The sequence below is a fragment of the Apium graveolens genome, chromosome 4 (genome assembly GCF_009905375.1).
Source record: "Apium graveolens cultivar Ventura chromosome 4, ASM990537v1, whole genome shotgun sequence".
In the NCBI taxonomy this organism is placed as follows: Eukaryota; Viridiplantae; Streptophyta; class Magnoliopsida; order Apiales; family Apiaceae; genus Apium; species Apium graveolens.
This window is the reverse complement of record NC_133650.1, coordinates 101,711,126-101,732,383: the sequence shown is the minus strand read 5'-3', so window position 1 is coordinate 101,732,383 and position 21,258 is coordinate 101,711,126. Positions and strand designations below refer to the sequence as shown.

General features: G+C 35.0%; 1 protein-coding gene across 1 annotated transcript in view; it reads right to left on the bottom strand.

Annotated features, from left to right (window-relative positions):
- LOC141718793 (indole-3-pyruvate monooxygenase YUCCA6-like) overlaps positions 1-20,608 on the bottom strand; it is a 49,159-nt gene extending 28,551 nt beyond the window's left edge. The window contains exons 1-2 of the mRNA XM_074521176.1: positions 19,934-20,608; positions 19,053-19,131 (exon numbers count right to left, since the gene is read on the bottom strand). Coding sequence (XP_074377277.1) covers positions 19,053-19,131; positions 19,934-20,608 — 754 coding nt within the window. The remainder of the gene's footprint in view (positions 1-19,052; positions 19,132-19,933) is intronic.
- Between the last annotated feature and the right edge of the window lie 650 nt (positions 20,609-21,258).

Genomic DNA, 21,258 nt, shown 5'->3' with positions numbered 1-21,258 from the left:
TACTGATGCAAATCAAGCTCCTGACAGTTTCAAGAGCTTTGTAAAGTTTCTTTCTGAAATTTACTTTGCAAGTGCTCTAATAGAAAATCCAGTACTGTACTAAGATGTTCTAAGAGATTTTTGGAACACGGTTGTGGTGAGGACTGTGGTGCATAAAAATCAGGATGTCTCTATTGTGGTTAACTGCTCTATTAGAGGCCAACAGGTGGAATTTTCTGAAGATGATGTCAATATAGCTTTGGGCATCCCAACTGACAATTTGGTGGAGGTTCTAACACAGGATGAGCTAGCTGAGTTCATGGACTTCATCAACTACAGTGAAAGAATCAACCTGGCTAGCCTGAACAAGAAGTACCTAAGGAGGGAATGTCCTTTTTATTTGATTCTATTGTGAGGGCATTCACTTATAGGAAGATAGGATATGACAACATTTCAAGTGTTGTTCAAAAGCTGGTGTTTTCTATATCTCATAACAGACAGCTTAATGTAGGACATCTGATAATGGAGGAGCTCAACATCAGGCTCATAATGCCTTTGACATCAAGAGGTAAAGAAATTTTTCTTCCTAGATTCATAATGTTTACTTTAAATTATAAAGTGCATGACATTCATGTAATATCCGGGACATCGCATGTAATTATTTTTATCAATAAATGATTTTTATGTGATTATTATGTGATTTTTGGTGAATTATCTGATAATCGGTGTGGAAATGTGGATGTTTATATGTGGTAAAGTATAAGTATGTTAATTTTATTATGACCAGAATAAAATATAGATAATTACGGTATTTTTCTGGTAATTTTTGGACTGTTGTATGATTTTATATTGATTTATAAATTTATTAATTATTTTCTGAATAATTACAAAAATATTTGATAAAGCCGGGAATCATCCAACTTCAACCGTTTTTACGTTTTTACAACCCGAAATTCTTCCGAAAACACCTTCTTAACCTAATCTCGTAATTCCGGACATTTTCCGTGTTTTGACTTTAAACCCTAGCTAAAATTGCACTCACAATTGAAGCTAGGAGTTCAATTGCCAATGATCCAGCTATGGAGGAGGCAAGTAAATGACATTCAAGTGACAGTACTTTTAAAGAAGTACAAGGGTTTGAGGCTAGAGTACATGACAGTAACCTAGTCAACTCCCCTCTAATTCCAATGGAGGTTCCCACCACAAGTGGAGAACAACAAACTGGCATAACCACAGTTCAACCTGTGAGTCAAACTGTGACATCTGTCACAGGTGGTTCCATTGAGTCTCTTTTCTCCACTTCAAACCCAACATACCAACCATACACCCCTAACCCTTCTCAACCACAACCTCATTTGATCTCACAATGGCTACAGGAGGCAAAAGCTTAACCAACAACTATCAGTGATCTTTTAGTTGATCAATTGTCTGGACTTGCTCAAATTTCATAACAGATTCTCACCTCAGACATGTCTAACCAAGATTACCAAGCTATCATACTTTTCTATTAGACAGAGGTTTAAGAACAGTAGGCCAAAATTGTATATGAAGTTGAAGAAGATGGTAAATTGCGATGCCTGGCTGGACAAAGAATTTAGTTTAGAGATGGATGCAGTGTTAGCAAGGTTCAGGGAGAGTACTTAACCATTCTTGGGAGTAATGCCAAATCTCTAACTCCGCAAGAAGTCTATGATGCAGTCAGTGAGGTCTACAAAGCTCAACTTAAATCTTTTCATCTCTTTGGTAAAGCTCTAAAATTGTAGTTGACTGATCATCAAGACAGAACAAGGAAACTGGTCAAGGACAAACTAGATGCGATCATTCCATCTCATGTGGAAATGAAGCAAAAATTCTCTAGATTTACTAATCAAACGGTCAAGTTTGGTTTATCATTTGTAGACAAGAGCATCAAGAATCTCAGGGAGTCATTTATAGCTCTTCATGAAGTTGTCCAGCAGCAAATTACCAATACTAATGACATCAGGGTCAAACTGGATCAACTCCATCAGGCTAGATATAAGCCATCTGCTCTTTTGATGGAAGGAATCAAGGAAGTTGTGCAAGCTACATTGGCACTCCTCTATCCTCAGCATCTCAACAACCACTATCAACATCAACCAACTTGCAAATTCAAGTTCTCCAATCTCAAGTCTCCAACTTGCAGTCAGCCAATGAGTCATTGACAACTCAAGTATCACAACTCACAACTATGGTCCAAAGTCAATAGGCTGATATTCAAACCTTGGTGGACTCCCATAAGCATTTACAAATGCAGAATTCAGTCTCATTGGAAGCCATCATAGGATCACTCAACAATCCTTTGCATGCACTTCCAGAAGCTGTTAGGCCTGAAATCCCTACAACTCACATCTTGCCTGCTAACAAGACTAAGGGGTAGATTGAGGCTAGAATACTAATATAATATGTCCAAGCATCCGCTTAAGCTGTTCAAAAAGGCAAATCCACAGAAGTTGATGTTGGAATGGAGAGGCTTATAAAAGCAGCTGAGGGACACAATCTAAGCAGAGAAATTGATGAATTACTAAATGCTCTCAAGGCTTCTTTAAATAACAACTTCTTCACATACAAAAAGGCCTTGGACAAGACGATAAATTTCATAAGGGTGATCTTGGTGTCAAGGGATAATTTTCAGGAGAAAATAATTATGATCAACATTAGTGACTCTAGGGTAGACTGGTGTATACAGGTGTCCCTTAACTACCTCATAACAAGAAGGGCATCTGAATTGGACATTCTGATCAATAAAGTCAGCAGAGTGATTCAAGAGGAAACTCTCTTGCTAAATAAATTGAAAAAGGCTCAAGTAGCAGCTTTTCCAGAAACATATTTACAACCAAGCAAGGGAGTGGTATACATCTGTCCAACCACCAAACATTGCAAACATTTCCAAATTCCTAAGCAATGTGTCATGGCAAACAAGAAGCTGATTATGACTTTGGAGACAGACTTATAGACAAAGTAATACAAGAATGTTGAAGATGAAGATATGATCAAGTTGTTGGGGAGATATCTGAAAAATGCTAAAACTAATTTGCCCAAAATTCAAATCAATAAGGATAAGATTATCAAAAACCTTCTGGCTCGAATCCAAGTCAATCCTCTAAGGCAACTGGAAGTGAAGAAGGAGGCAAGAAAAGAGATGCTAAGAAAAAGGGAAATGATTAGAAGAAGGGTGATGAAAAAGAAGAAAGAAGAAGGAGGATGGTTCAGAATCAAAGAAAAATGTCCAGTCAATTCAAATCCAACATGCTCAAGCCACTAAACCTATAAGCTCAAACATTAAACTATTTTTAACCCCTAAGCCCAAGTTTCTGTACAAACCAACTGCAAACACCCTACTCAAAATACCAATCACATCTAGCCAATCTACCTTGAATAAAACACAAACCTACCCTCATTCAAGCCACCAATCAGAACTTATTACAAATATGTTAGAAGAAAACTAAAGAAATTGCAAGTTACTGAAAGGGCTATCTAGAACTGTTTTGATCAATCTGATTTCCTGCCACTAAATTGGTGCATCACGGATGATGAGTACTTTTAACAGTTAGCTGAAGAAATAGTCAAAGTCTAGGTTGTATCCTATATAGAAATTAGAATATATTATCAGGATGATGCATTCACTCTACTTGGAAGTAACTTAATGGATACACTTTCAACCACATAATTCAAAAGAGTAATTAGCTTGATGAAGGTTAAAGATACAATTTCAAGGGCTTGGAAGGTTGTGTTGTGTGTATGGGTGAGAGAACGGGATGAAATAAATGCAAAAGCAAGGGCTTAAAAGGAAGAAAAAGATAGAAAGTATGCAGAAGAAACTGCAAGAATTGAACAAAGATATTATGAGTTCAGGGCAAAGGGGATGATTAGAATTTCTAAGGATGGACACTTTCTGAACATAAAGGTTGGAAAATTTTCAAGATTCAAAGTTGGTTACTAGAATGGTTATTCATTGGATGAGTGTTTCAAGCTTGTGGAAGCTCTGAGAGGAACTGAAATCATAGAGAAACTTCAGGTGCTAGTAAACCTTAAGGACCTTATTAGAAATGAGCCAGGCTATGAGGATTTCATGAAATGAATGTACTTATCAAACTTATATAATCAGTCAATGTATAAAAGTTGTACTTATATTTTGGTCATTTGTTTGTAACCTTTATGGTTTTACTGTAACTTGGGGTTAGTCTTGTTACCAGGCATGAATTTGTGATAAGCAATCTTCTCACAAAGTGGAGGAGATTGTTGTGCAAGACATGCCTGTATCATAACAAGACTAAGTCAAATTGACAGCCCTAAGAATTAGTTGTAAAATAATCTAAATTTGTATTTTGTATTGTATTACTTGAGTCTGTAAAAATGTGAAAGAATAGACTATAGTATTTTCTGTAAACAGTCTCAAGCCTAAGAATAAACTCTGGAAGAAGATCATGCCTCAGAGAAATTGTGAAGAAGCTTGGAGTTGAATAAATCTGTTTTAGGAAAAAATTTCTAAGTCAAGATATCTACAAGTCACAGATCAAGTCATATAGAGAAATCATTCGAGAACTCTGACTTATCGAGAAGTCCAAAATAGCTTATAGAGAAGTCTCAGAGATATTGACAAGCCAAATGAAGATATGAAGATTGGAGATATCAATAAGTCAAATTATCATTAGAGATCTCAGAGATATCTACAAGTCATAATGCATATAAAGATCTCTGAGATATCGACAAGTCATTTCTGCATTAGAGAACTCAGAGATATTGACAAGTCAAAATGAAGATATGAAGATTGGAGATATCGATAAGTCAGTTTTCTCATTAGAGATCTCAGAGATATCGACAAGTCATTTCTACATGCAGAAATTTAGAGACCTCGACAAGACAAGTTCACTTATAGAGAAATCAGAGACCTCGACAAGTCAAAGACACTTTTAGAGAACTAAGAGATCTCGATAAGCCATTATACTTATCGAGATGTCAGTTTTCTATGCAACAAACTGGAAATCTCGATATGAATCTCAAGTACAGAATACAGACAAGTTAAATATGCAAGATTATCAATCAACAAATAATCTAATCACTTAGATTGAAAAGTCTACAAAAGCAGCTTGAAGAGTGCAAGATCCAAGGCCAAAATTAACTGAAAAAGGAAAGTCACAGATCTACAAGATATGCAAGGATTTACTAGGCCAGAAATGAAAACCTTTAGAGATTACTTAAAGTAGGGTTTAGTACATCTTATTGCATGATGTGTAAACCTGTGTTTACTAATCTATAAAGTAAACACTGGTCATTTGCTTTTAAATTGTATCAAACAAATCTAATTTTTCTTGTAACTTTCTCAAGGAAGAAGCTGAGTTCTTTACTTACAAAGAACCCAGGATTTGTAGCAAAACACTAGCATGATTTTAAAACAAATTTAAGTGATTTTGAAATATTGTGTGCACTGTTTTAATTCAGCTAACATAATATTACTACATTTCTAATCTGCTTTGTCAACTAAGTAACAAACATTCAAAAAGCCTTAAAAATATCTAAAACACATTCACCCCCCCCCCCTCTATGTTGTATTCATTACCTAACAGAGTATATTACATTATACATTATTCACGAAAGGTTTAATCGATCACCGATTTAATTATTATTACTTGGATAGCAATGATGTATTACTACATACCTCTCATTGTTTACGATTTTAAATTAGATTTAAAATTCGTTGTCAACGTAATAATAACCTATAAGGTCATACATAAAGAATGCTTGAAGAATTATTTAATTTAAACTGGATTTGAATTATATTAAAATAATACAAATTATTTATAATAATAATTAAGTTTGACCTAATTAATTAGATATTAGTTATGAAATTCAATTGTTAAATAATTAAGTGAGACTTAATTATTATACAAATAAGAATTTCGAATTATTAATAACTCCTAAATAGTTAAGAGTTATAATTCGTTTTTCTGCCCTCTATATAATATCTCTTGTGAGGCTGATTTTGTATGCAAGATTGTTAATTAAAAACCCTAGCCACCAAAAGAGAAAGATGGAGAGAGCAAGAAGAAATAATTTTATGCTAGTACACATTCAATCCTCGTGTTCAAGCATTCGTGTGGATACCGATAGAGCGTAGATCGTGAGAGCGGGATGCGTGGTAATTAAACAAGCTTTGGATCTCCGTTAGTCAACCAATTTGTAAAGCTTCTTAAGGTAAACAACCTGATTTAAGAATTAAATATATTTTTTTCGCATGGATCCTGCGGTGGGTTTCGAAAATTCTAGTTTTCGCATTTTTAATTACAGTTTTTGTTGTATTTTTTACCTCAAAACCCTTCAACATAAGACTCAGACTAGGTCTAAAACTTTAACTTAAACTTTCACCGCTCAATCAATCAAGCTGAAGCTGCTCTGCGAGAATGTGAATTGCAAGCCAAATCTTAAACTACATACTGTAAATCTGTAATCAACCAATCATGTCCGACAAAGAAATTTCTTAAGCAGAAACAACACCTCTAGTGGTATGTAATTACAATCCTATGCAACTCTGTTCTTTAATTTGTGAAATTTGTGTAATATTATGAGTTCGTCTGTTGGATATACGAAGTTTCATTTAATTAGTACCCACTTAACTTGTTGGATAATTTGCTATTACATTTACAGTGCTGCTTTCCTAGTGCCTACTCTATTTTTTTTAGTTTTAACTTTATATTTGTTCATTTGTAGATAAATGTTGACTTGGTAGATGATAAAGTGAAAGAAGATGATAATTAGTGGGAAAATTGCGATACCAACGGGAAAAAAGTTCACAAGCGTGGGACTACTTTGATATTTTAATAGGTTATCTAAAAGGTTTTGAGGAAGCTAAATGTCAATTTTGTGATGTGATAATTCCGTGCAATTCTTTCTAAAATGGTATTAAAGAGAGACTAAAGAAGAAGTTTGTCTTGATATGTATTAAAGATAATCAACCTTTTAGGATTGTGGAACATGAATGGTTTAGAGAATTGTTGAATGAAGCGGACGACCGAGTTTTAAGATGCCAAGTAGGTGGACGATTGCAAGGGATTATCTAAAGATATATGGTGAGAAGTTGGTGAAATTGAAAAAAGTTTAATCTCCGAAAAAAGATATAATTGTGTACATGTTACTCCTAGATTGTGATAAAAAAATTGAAGTCAATGTTACTGTCTTGCGTATATTTTCTTTCTATTTTAAAATTCGGGAGCACAATTATAAGCAATAACTTAGTCAATTTATTTCTCATTCATATTTTGTCCCTATTTGGATTTCAGAAGGATGGGTTAGAGCTCGATTATATCTGACATGAGCAAAAACATGCATCTCTATCTATTTTTATACTTAATTTTAATTAACCACATGATGTATGTAATATTATAATAATCTGCAGTTGCACAAAGTCATAAAGTGTTTAGTTCATTGTCATTTCATCAACCCTGTGTTAAAAGTTCAAAAGATAGCCTGGGACTGGGAGAAAATATAGAGTAACACAAATACAAGAAAATTGGGATATTTCTCATAAACAAATTAAACATACCAGATTTTATAATGTCAAAAGGCTTAGAATATCTCAACTACTTTGGGATTATCTGTGGTTACAAAAATCAAACAAAATTTTGCACCACCCTTGACTAAACTTTGTGAGGTTATACAGAACTTTCGAACTTATTTTATATTTGTAGTAACATGATTTGTTGATGCTCAGAACTTTCGATGTTAGCTTCCAACATGTTTAGTTGTTAAAGGTTGAGTTTTATGGGGAAAGAATTTCCAATCATGATGTTAGTTATTGTTAGAACCACTTACTGATATCATTTAACCTTATTTATCCAACTATAATATTTACATGTAATATGCTTGAATACTTCACAGTGAATGGCTGAATGCAAAAGACAGAAATGGAGGGGAAGGAAATGAAGAAGATATACGATGAATAATGAATTTAATCGCACTTCTTTTGACTTTTGGACATTATATATTTTGTAATATGTCACTTCTATTTTTTATTTGTGTAAAAACTCATACATTGTACTTGATTTTTTTAATTAAGCAAATTTTTTTATTCAAGTTAAAAATTATTTTTATTTTTCCGGTTTTAAAACCGAAATGGATAAATTATAACCAAATCAGGACTTTTGAAACTGAAATCGAAACTGAAACTGATGATTCGGTTGCGGTTGCAGTTTTCTATTTTTAAAACCAAAGATCTTCGATTTTAGTTTCAGTTTTATCCAAAAACCGAGCCGAACCAAATCGTGTTCTCCCCTGACCATTGATCAACAATACTTTATTGTATTTGTATGTACATGGAAGCAGAAAAATCTAAGTTTTATTTATAGCAGAAACATTTAATTTGACATCAACTCTCAACTAAATTGTAAACAAGCTACAAGAAATGAAATGTGAAGGTTTTTTAAGTGCATCTTCAATAGAGGCATCCTTTGTGCCAAACATGTCTAACTCATCATAAATAATAATATTTTTATTTATTTCTTCATTTATATCACATTTAGAATTATTCAAGTCCAATAGTTGGTACCCCATGTGAGGTGTTTAGATGGTCCTCAAACAAATAATACAAAAGTTATATGTAACATATGGGTACAAACAATTTACTTTTAATGCAAGTATTGAGATATTTTCATTTAGAGAAGATTCCAAGAGGGTGCCAAGAGGGTGACAAAAGTTGACAACTTCTCTAGGCACCCTTGTGACTCCAATAGAAAGGCACCCAAGAGTGTCATGCCACATAGAATTTGGCACCCCTATTGGAGCTACTCTAACTTGTCGTAAGAGTATCTCCAATGGTTGGTACCCTTCAAGGGATGCTAACTTTGCCACATAATTAATAATACTATAATTTATATTCTCTCTTTCATATCATCTTTAGCACCCTTTATTCAATGGTTGGCATCTTAAGATGTCAACTTTACTAATTCAATAAAAAAATGCATAATAGAATATATCAGAGAAATGATATTTTATGTACTGTTAGTCTCTAAACACGCGCTAATATGTTAGATATATTTGATAATGTCATGTGTAATATGATTTGTGTTTAGTTTTCAGATCTTACCTAACAGGACAAATTAGTGCTTAACTGGAAATCAACACTTATACTGAAGACAGAACTTAAGATATCAGAACTTAAGTTATCAGAAGATATTTATCAGGAGATAATATCAGGACTTAAGATGACTTTCAGATAAGGCATGCGGCTGATTGAAAGGAAAGAAGATCGAGACTAAGACAGAAAGAAATATGCATGAAGAAGGAATTCTATGAAGAATAGAATACTTGGAAGAAAAGATAACTAGTTGATATATTTTAGGAAGCAGAATTATATTCCATATCAATTAGAATATTATCTTGTCATTGTGTAGTATATAAACACAGGCATAGGGTTTACACTATAAGTGTTATTATTATCGAAGTTATTATTCTTTATAACCCTAGCAGCTCTCGTGATAATTTGTTCATCACTGAGAGAGGACAGTTCCATATTGTAATAGAGTTTATTGTGTTGAATAAAATCTGTGTTCAGTTACTTGTGTTCTTAATTTCAATTTTTTTGTGCTAAACACTGTATTCAACCCCCTTCTACAGTGTGTGTGACCTAACATAATAATACACGCAAGTATACGAGTTCGCAAGTAGTATAGAATCTTTTCTAGTTCATTCCCACAGAGACTGTATTGGTTAACTAATTAATTCACGCACTTAAGCAACAATGTATGGTTATTATTCAATGCTAAGACGATGACAAATTAGGGTTGTTTATACTAAGAATGAACTAATAATTATAACTAAGACGATGACCTAACAAGTGGTATCGGAGCTATCTGTTAACACACAAATAGTTTAAGATCCAAAAACAATCATGTCTGAAGAAGAAACTCCAACCAAGCTCACCAAAACTGAAGAACCTCCAAAAACTATAACCCATAGTCGATATGAGACTATAAGAGTTCCCATGTTGAAACCTTCTGAGTATTCCATATGGAAAGTGAAGATGGCTATGTTTCTGGAAGCTACAGATCCAGAATATCTCGACAGGATTTATGAAGGACCACATATGCCAACCAAACTCTCTGTGGAAGTTGCAGGTCATCCAGCAAAGTCTGTACCAAAGGAGAAAAATGATTACACTTCTGAAGATATCTCATCGATTGTGAAGGATGCAAAGGTAAGACACTTGCTGCATAGTGCCATTGATAATGTCATGTCAAACAGGGTAATTCAATGCAAAACTGCAAAAGAGATATGGGATGCTTTGGAAACAAGGTGTCAGGGAACTGATTCAATCAAGAAGAACATGAAGACAATACTCACTCAAGAGTATGAGCACTTTGACTCAAAGCCTAATGAGTCATTAACTGATTTATATGACAGATTGGTCAAACTCTTGAATGATTTGTCACTAGTTGACAAAGAGTATGATATTGAAGATTCAAATCTTAAATTCCTGTTAGCTCTTCCTGAAAGATGGGATTTGAAGGCCACGATAATAAGAGACAACTATAATCTTGATGAAACAACTCTTGATGAAATTTATGGGATGCTCAAGACTCATGAACTTGAGATGGAACAAAGAAACAAGAGGAATGGAAGAAAGTCAAGGACAGTTGCTTTTGTGGCTGAGGAGGAAAGTCCCAAAGTTGCTGCCTCAAAGAAAGGAAAGGGAAAGGCTCTCATCACAAAGTCTAATACTGAGTCATCAAGTTCTGATAGTGATGATGACTCAGAAACTAAAAGTATACCTGAGATGGACCCTGATGAGGAGATGATGAAGCTATATGCTCTTATGGTGAAAGGAATAACAAAGATTGCATACAGGAAATTCAGGAGAGAAAATAAGTTTTCCAGGAAAGGTGCAAGTTCTGATAAGAAAGGTTTCAGAAAATCTGAAGTCAAAGGAGGAAAGTCTGACAAAGGAGATTACTCAAATGTTAAATGCTACAACTGTGGTGAGAAAGGCCACATATCTCCAGATTGTAAAAAGGGAAAAGTGACAAAGGCAAGGCTCTTGTCACAAAGAAGAAAAGCTGGTCAGATGCTTCAGATTATGAGGATGAGGAAAACTATGCCTTGATGACAAATGCTGATAGCAGTTCTGATACTGCTGACTTAAAGGTACCTCAAACTACTTATGCCTTTCATACTGATGATATTACTGAGTTGAGAAGATATCTTAAGACCATGTTCATTAGTTATAAAGATCAAACTTTAAAATGTGAAATATTAACTTCTGAAAATCTTGCTTATAAAAAGAGGAATGATTATTTAGAAAAAGAGTTAGTCATGTTCCATCAAACTCAGAAAAATAGATATGATGCCTTTTATGTTAGGGATGAAGTGCTAAAAATGAATGAATCTCTAAAAACTGAGTTAGAAAAGGAAAGAGAGGTTATCAGGACTTGGACTAACTCTGGTAAAGCAACTCAGTAAATTCTTAGTAGTGGAAATTGGAAAGAGGGCTTAGGTTATGGAGATGATAAGAACAGTAAGGGAACTGTAGAAACTGAGCCTATAGTTGTTAAACAAAAACCAAAGGTAAATCATGTTATGTTTGTAACTGCAAAGTCTGATATTGAGAAATCAGAAGTCAAGGAAAAAGTAACTCCTGACAAACCTAAACAGGATAAGCCAACTGAAGTTAACATAGGCTTAATGACTAATAAGCAGCTTAAGCATAAGCTGAAAGATGTTAAGAATGTAAACAAGGTAAAGCCACCTTGGAAAATAGGAATGGAAAGGAAGGTGTGAACAAAAGTAACAATTATAAGCCTGTTCCTAATGCTCCTAGAAAAACATGTCATAACTGTGGAAATTCTAACCATCTGGCTTCTTTTTGCAGGAAGAATAAGAATATAAACTCCTTACCTTCAAAATCAGGTGTTAAGAGTCAGTCTGTTAGATATAAGCCAAAAAATCCTTGTTTTCATTGTGGTAGTTTATGGCATTCCATTTATACTTGTAAGTAATAACATAATTTGTACTATGATTATTATAAAATAAAACTTTCTTTAAAGAAAGTTAACATTATTCCTTCTAGTGCAAGTTCTTATGCAAAGTCTGATATTGCAAATTCTGATAAGAAAACTTTTAACATAAACTCTGATGCTAAATCCGCTGTAAATGTTAACAAACTTAATAAGGCCAAAGGATCCAAGCAAGTCTGGGTCCTTAAAACTAATCATTAGTCGTCTTTGTGATTGCAGGGCAACATGAATAATATCCTAGTTCTGGACAGTGGATGTTCAAGACATATGACTGGAAATAAAGCCCTGCTATCAGACTTTGTGGAGAAAGCTGGCCCAGGTGTTTCTTATGGAGATGGCAACATTGGAAAAACTCTGGGATATGGCAGTATCAATCTTGGGAATGTCATCATTGAAAAAGTAGCTCTGGTCTCAGGACTTAAACACAATCTGCTAAGTGTGAGTCAAATCTGTGACAGAGGTTATCATGTGGATTTCTTTGAAGAACACTGTGAAGTTGTAAGCAAATCTACAGGCAAAGTTATTCTGAAAGGATACAGGCATGGTAACATTTATGAAGCCAAGCTTTCAACAAGTACTGATGGTTCTGCAATCTGTCTGTTAAGTAGAGCATCAATTGAAGAAAGCTGGGATTGGGATAATAAACTCTCTCATTTAAATTTTAACAATATAAATGAACTAGTCAAGAAAGATCTTGTGAGAGGACTGCCAAAATCAGTATTTACTCCTGATGGCCTTTGTGATTCATGTCAGAAGGCAAAATAAAGAAAATCTTCATTCAAGAGCAAGACTGAATCATCAATTCTTGAGCCTTATAACCTACTACATGTTGATCTATTTGGTCCAGTTAATGTCATGTCTATTGCAAATAAGAAATATGCTATGGTCATAGTGGATGAGTTCACCAGATACACATGGGTGTATTTCTTTCACACAAAAAGTAAAACTGCATCTATCTTGATTGATCATGTCAAGAAACTGGATAAATTGGTCAAAGATTCTGTGAAGATCATAAGAAGTGATAATGGCACTGAGTTCAAGAATTTGATCATGGAAGAGTTCTGCAAAGACCATGGAATAAAGTAGGACCACAGCAAAATGGAGTTGTTGAAAGAAAGAATAGAACTCTTATTGAAGCTGCACGAACTATGCTTGATGAAGCAAAGTTGCCAACCTACTTTTGGGCTGAAGCTGTGCAGACTACTTGTTTTACTCAGAATGCAACACTTATCAACAAGCATGGAAAAACACCATATGAGATGGTGAAGAAAAAGAAGCCAAATCTGAAGTATTTTAATGTATTTGGATGCAAGTGTTTTGTTCTTAAGACTCATCCCGAACAGCTATCCAAATTTGATCTAAAAGCTGATGAAGGAATTTTTGTTGGATATCCACTTTCTACAAAAGCCTTCAGAGTCTACAATTTAAGAACAAGGGTTGTCATGGAATCTATCAATGTCTCTTTTGATGACAAGAAGATTACTGGACTTGAAGATTTCAATGATCATGATCAGCTGAGATTCGAAAATGAAGTTTTAAATTCTGATTCTGTAAATCCTGACAGTCTAAATCCTGATACCGCAACCTCTGATGGATTAAACTCTGATGTTATTGAAACTGTGGTGACTACGCCTAAAGAAAATGCACCTGTGCAGGGGGGGCATACTGAAGATCCAACCACATCTCAAGAAGCATCATAAACTATAACAGGCTCTTCAAGTTCTGATGGGCCAAGTTCTGATAATTCTGGAAACTCATGTTCTGATATTTCTGGAAACTCAAATTCTGAAGGATCCAACTCAGAGAGCATAATTTCAGGGGGAGCATCAGAAAACGTTGATGGAGACAGCATGGATCATGGGGGAGCATCTAGTTCTAGAGATAACCTTCCATCTGCAAGAAAGTGGACTAAAGCACATACACCTGACTTAATTATTAGAAATTCTAAAGCAGGTGTCAGAACTAGAACAGCTACATCAAATAAATGTCACTATCATTCTTTTCTTTCTCAGACTAAACCAAAGAAAGTGGAAGAATCTCTTCCCGATGTTGATTGGGTGCAAGCAATGCAGGAAGAGTTAAATTAATTTGAAAGAAATAAAGTCTGGACCCTAGTACCAGGACCAAAGAACAGGTCTGTTGTTGGTACAAAGTGGGTGTTCATAAACAAAACTGACAGTGATGGCATAATTACAAGGAACAAAGCAAGGCTGGTTGCAAAAGGATACTCTTAACAGGAGGGAATTGATTATGATGAAACATTTGCACCAGTTGCTAGATTGGAAGCCATAAGGATATTTTTGGCTTATGCTGCTCACAAGAAGTTTAAAGTCTTTCAAATGGATGTGAAAAGTGCTTTTCTTAATGGAGAATTGGAAGAGAAAGTATATGTTGAACAACCTCCAGGCTTTGTAGATCCCAAATTTCCCAATCATGTCTACAGGCTTGATAAAGCACTTTATGGCCTTAAGCAAGCTCCAAAAGCATGGTATGAGACTTTAGCTCAGTTTCTTCTGGAAAGTGGATTTAATAGAGGGACTATTGACAAAACACTATTCTACCTCAACCATGGAAAGGACTTACTTTTGGTGCAAATATATGTTGATGATATCATTTTTGGTTCTACAAATGACAGACTTTATAAGAAGTTTGCCAAGCTGATGCAGTCAAGACATCAAATGAGTATGATGGGAGAACTTAACTATTTTCTGGGCCTTCAAGTCAAGCAGAACGAAGAAGTAACTTTTATTTGTCAATCTAAGTACACCAGAAATTTGTTGAAGAAATTTGGAATGCAAGATTGTTCAAGTGCATCCACTCCTATGGCCACTGCAACAAAGTTGGATAAGGATACTGGTAAATCAGTAGATATTACTGATTACAGAGGTATGATTGGTTCACTACTCTATCTAACTGCAAGTAGACCTGATATCATGTATGCTACCTGTCTTTGTGTAAGATTTCAAGCAGATCCAAGAGAAACTCACTTAACAGTTGTGAAAAGAATTTTCAAGTACCTTAAGGGTACAACTGATCTGGGATTGTGGTATCCTAGAGAATCAGACTTTAAGCTAATAGGTTACTCAGATGCAGATTTTGTAGGATGCAAAATTGACAGGAAAAGCACAAGTGGAAGCTGCCAATTTCTTGGAGGCAGATTGGTTTCTTGGTTTAGCAAGAAACAGAAGTCAATTTCCACATCAACTGCAGAAGCAGAATACATTACTGCAGGAAGCTGTTGTGCACAGATTCTTTGGATGAAGAATCAGTTACTGGATTATGGGTTAGAATTTTCTAAAATCCTTATTTATTATGATAATCAAAGTGCTATTGCTATGACAGGTAATCCAGTTCAACACTCAATGACAAAGCACATCAGCATTAGGTACCACTTCATAAGGGAACATGTGGATGAAGGTACAGTGGAATTGCATTTTGTTCCAACAGATCAACAACTAGCAGATATCTTCACAAAACCACTGTGTGAAGCTACTTTTACAAGATTGGTAAATTAACTTGGAATGGTTTCAGGTTCTTTCTCTAAATCTGCTTAGTTTATGTTCTGATATATCAGATTTTATGATCAGTATTTACAGATATTACTGTCTTTGTGTATTATGTGCTTAAATTGAAAATTACTTAAGTGCTGATTGTTGTCTGATGTGAATTTCTAAACTCTAATAGTGATATGAATGTTTCTGTGACTATTCAATCCAATGAGGATAACTGTGCTAGATGATGACCTAGTAGTCTTTAATATACTAAAGATCCCATGTTTGAAGTAATTGTTTATGTGGAAATCTTTTAACACTAGCAAATTCTGATATTGAGCGTAGTTAAGTTTACTTTGTGTATCTTATTACTAAGTCAAAAACTAGAATAATGCTTCTTATTTGTTAAGTTCTGATGTTAGTAAATCCGGTGGATGTACTAGGTGTTGATAAGCCTCACTTATCAAAAGAAAAAGAAAAGAAATAAAAATCAGGTACTCCTTTGAGATCTAGAGTAAAAATGTGGAAGGGAAGACCCAAGTGCGTTGCTGGTATTAAGTAATATGCATTAGAAAAGCAAAATAAAATTTTCCTGGTGACTTTCCACACTCTATGATTACTGGAGAAATACTCTGATAACAGCATAAATTTTGATAAGCAGTCGTGATTCACTTACACTGAGAAGCCACTGTAAAATAGAATTTCAAAAGATGCATAAAATGAGCACAAAACAGTTGAGGTGGACTCATGCATGAACTCATTCTAAAGTAGACTTCAGAATAATGACAGATTTTGAGTAAAGTTCTTAGTTATGCCTTATTTCTAAGATATACTGAAGTGAATCAGACTTTACTCTTTGTCTGATATTTAGCTTAATGCACACACATACACTCTATATGAATGATGAAAATTACTGTGGTGATAAATGTTATTTTAGATGAACAGTTAATGTATCAGATTGCATAAATTCTGAGGACAAGTTCTGATGGAAGTTCTGATGATTAAGTTCTGATGAAACCATATCAGTATTTGTGTGAAGAATTACAGGAATACACATTCACTTTTCGAGTTAAGGAGCCATATTCTGATGACTTTTAAATCCTGATAATAATCAAGTTTTGATGCTGACGTGGCAGTATTTATTTACTTGGTTTATTTTTGGTCATTACCTGAACGATAATATTTTTACAGAATATTGGTTAATGTGAGATAAAATAGTCATAATCATTATGGGTTAGTGGTTAGCGTGTATTACTTGACAAACTGCATGTGGACGGTAATTATTACTTATTTTACGTGCCCATTAACTCTCATTCTAACCGTTTACTGACTGTTCACATGGTTCCAGGTGTAAAGTGTATCCCGTGCTTTAAAAATATGACTGTTGAGTGGAGAGAGTATAAATATGAGAGATAAAAGATTTTCTAATCTTTTACTTATTTTTCTATTCTAAATCTCTTTTTCTTTCTCTCTCTCTCTTTTATTTTTAGAAGTTGTTTTTCTCTCAGGACTTTTTACAAACACTTTGCAAACATACTCTTACTCACTTTAATTCTTACAGAAATGGAACCAAAAGATGTAATTTTTGATTGAGCTAAGTATGTTTCTAATAACTTCTCCGCTATTCTTAGCAAGTCAGAAGCTCCATTAGAACTTCATTTCATTCAGGACTTTCTTGTTAGTTCTGATATTGGGTACGCTCTGACCGAACCTGATGCAGTTTCTGGTACTCAAGTGCTGGAGTTCTGGAGAAGCGAAGTATATGATGATGGTGGTGCTCAAGGGTCCCCAAGTATTATTTTTTCATCAAGGGAGGATGAGCATGTCGTGACATTGGCTACGGTTCGACAAGCACTGCAGCTGCCTGAGAACTGTGTTTATTCTACTGTTAAAGAGCCAGTTCTTCAAAATATGATGGCCAGTTTGGGGTATGAGAGAACATTGGCAAAGCTGGGTCAGTTGAAGAGATCTTACATAAGGAGGGAATGGAGTTTCTTCTTTGACTGCATAATCAAGGCTTTTGCAAACAAATGTTCTAATTTCGATGCAATCCCCATATTTAGCCAACAAATCGGGTATGCTCTCATTAATCAAACTGATTTTGATTATGCAAGTGCTATCTTAGGTTTCATTGGAGATAGAATGACAGAAGACATAAATACTGTTTATTTTGCTAGATTCTGTCAGCTTATCTATAGTTTTTGTTGTGATAATAAGCCCCAATCAGCTAGTGAATTAATGACTTATTATCTACTGATAATAAGAAGGCTGTGTTAAGACCCCTCCTAGTTCCTTTATCTGTCAAACAAGCCTTAATAACCTATGATCCAGTTATATACATTGAACTATATCCTGATGTCCAACCATAAGAACCTCATCCATCAGCACCTACCACCTCTACACAAACACCTCAAACGTCTCAACCTCAACCTTCAGATCCTACAGTGAAGCCTTCATCTTCCAAACTCAAGAGGACTAAGAAAGCACCTCAGACTCAACAGAAGAGAAGGAGAATTATTCTGCGAGATGAATCAGATGCTAAGGAACAAGTTCCAATATCAGAACCTGTTGTTATAGAAGCTGAGAAGGTTACTTTTCAGAAAGATACTGTAACTGGGAGTTCTAGGCCCCTCAAAAGGCTTAGAAAGTTGACTTCTGATGATAAAGCTCCTACAGTGTCTCCACATTTGAAGAAGTTTAAGAAACAGAGAGCTCACAGGGACATAGTTGAGTCAGATTCAGAGGATGTAGTGGACGCAACTAAGGAAGGGGATCAAGAATATCTGATCTCAATAAAACCAATTGTTATTGAATCACTTCCTTCTGCACAACAAGAAACTGCTCAAGACAGAATTCCTACACCTCCTATGTCACCTATAGTTGATCTAGTACATACTGAAGAACCAGGTACAAGTGCTGAAATTGATATTCATAACTTGGTTGTGCCTGAGGTTTTGTACTTGGAAGCTCCACCAATTCAACTCACTCCACCAACAACATCAATTTTGGATGTTGATCAGAACCTGGCTGCAGATCAGAATTTAGAGGATGATGTTGAAGCCTCTATAGCCTCACATACTGCTATTTTATCAGAGGATGCTGATCCTGCAGGATCTACAAGTTATGATGCCGCCAATGAAGAAACTATTGGTGAAGCTGCTGCTAATTTAGATGTTGATGCAGCCGGTCCATCAGGACATGCACCTCAACAAACAATTAATAAAGCTGATTTAGTCAAGAAGTTTGTTACAGGGGAAGTACCCATACCTTGGAGTGAAATTCCTAGAGGAAAGGAGTGGACTAAGGAATGGAACACAGTTAGTTTTGTTCCTTCTGAAAAGATTCTTGCTGAGCATCTGGCAAAAGCTGATGAAATGCTGATAAATGATGATTTCAAGGCACAGCTGAGAGTTACTGCATTGAGTATTGGGCACCTTCAAGGTCAACACTCGACAACTCATGCCAAGGTGAATAAAATTCAAGAAACTTTAATCCAACAAGATATGAATATGAAACTTGAAAAGAATAGATTTTTCAAGCCAGCCTTTGATATAATTGCCTACATTGAGAAAACTCAGGAGAAGCAACAAACTCAAATTGAAGAAATTCTGAAGAATCAAGCTTCTCACCAAAATCAACTCAATGAGATTCAATCCTCAGTGGAATTGCTTGTCTCTCTTCTTTTACCTGCTGATGCCAAAAAGGGGGAGAAAGTGATTAAGTCCAAATGCAAATCTATTCAGACACTGAAGGGAAAGGATGATGGAAATGATGACCAGGGAAACTCTAACAAGGGTAGAGGTCAAGGTCAAGGCAAAGGATTTTCATCAAGTAAAGCTAGAATTATAAGTCAAGGAACAAGTTCTGATACTGGGAGAAGAATAATTTCTGATACTGGTAAAAGGATAAGTTCTGGTGAACTTGATGAAGAAATTTCAAAGGAGTTATTTCTTAAAGAAAATCCAGGAATGGACTTTGAGAGTATAAAGAAATAAAAAGCTAGACTCAAAGCAGAAGGTGTCAAGACAAAATCTAAAGCTTCTGTTGTTGAAAAGAAATTTCCAAAACCTAAGGGTATTGTGATAAAGGAAAGAACGATTTCTGAGGCAATCAAAGTCAAATCACAAATGGAAATTGATCCAAGGTCCAAGGGCAAAGAAAAAGTTGATGAACCTGTAAAGGTTTATATGCCAATCATGGATAAAGAAATAACTGATGATGAAGAAGATGATAAGCTTACTCTGATGCATAAGAAGATTTTTCAAACAACCTCTGACATGGCTCATGTTGTTCAGAGTCAAGATATAGTAAGTTCTGATATGACAGTGAAGCAAGCAACCTCTGACATAGCTCAAGTTGACATGCATGCATTATGCATAATATAGCTAAAAACAAATAAAAAAACATAAAATTCTTAAAAATTGAAATGTAATTTCTTACCGCATCTCTAACAACAAGAGAAGGTGAAGCATTATAATTGCAAAGATCTAAACAAACTTCCATTCCTGAATTTCCACATCCAACAACCAAAACTTTCTTCCCTCCAAATGCATCACCACTTTTATAACTACTAGTATGCACTATTAGTCCACTAAACTCCTCCATTCCTCGAATCTTCGGCACAACCGCTTCTGCATTCTCTCCGGTAGCCACCACCAACCATCGACAAACAAACTCACATCTCCTCTCCTCCCCATTCTTCCCCATTCCCACGCTCCTCACGCGCCAAAACCCGATACTCGAATCAAACTCAGCTCTCTCCACACACTCACTAAACAATGGGTTGATTTCAAATTTTGTTGCATAATTTTCCAAGTAGCTTACAAATTGTTGCTTAGTAGGGTAAGTAGGGAAGTTTTGAGGGAAATGCATGAGAGGAAGCTCACAAAATTGTTTAGGTAAATGGAGACGAAGACGATCATAACTCTTGAGCTGCCATAAAGAAGCTACACAATTGGATCTTTCTAGAACAACACTAGGTATCCCACGTTGCTTCAAGCAGGCTGCCACAGCTAAACCGGATGGTCCTGCTCCGACGATCACCGGACCAAGAACAAAAACACATCTCCGGTGATCATTGGATTCCTTGCATTCCATTTCCTTCAAATAATCCATGAACATTTGATAAAACAATAACTATATATGCAAGTGATTAGAAAAAAGATGATAACTATAATAAAATTGGTTTATATTAGGGTTGTGTTTAGGTTGAGTGAGTGATCTAAATGAGAGGCATTGAAAAAAGATGATAGAGGAGTCAAAAATGGATGCAGAAAAGAAGGCAAAAATAAGGAGAAGATGAGGGGGAGATTAAATAAAACAATGGATAAACTAATTTGTCTACAAACTTATCTTGAAGAAGATTTAGAAGAGATATAGTTATCTAATCAAATTCTCATGCATTTGTACTTAATGTTTTTGACATCATCAAATATCTGTTAAACTTGTATATTATGCTAATTTAAAAGTTGGGGGTGATTGTTAGATATATTTGATAATGTCATGTGTAATATGATTTGTGTTTAGTTTTCAGATCTTACCTAACAGGACAAATCAGTGCTTAACTGGAAATCAGCACTTATACTGAAGACAGAACTTAAGATATCAGAACTTAAGTTATCAGAACTTAAGTTATCAGAAGATATTTATCAGGAGATAATATCAGGACTTAAGATGACTTTTAGATAAGGCAGGTGGCTGATTGAAATGAAAGAAGATCGAGACTAAGACAGAAAGAAATATGCATGAAGAAGGAATTCTTTGAA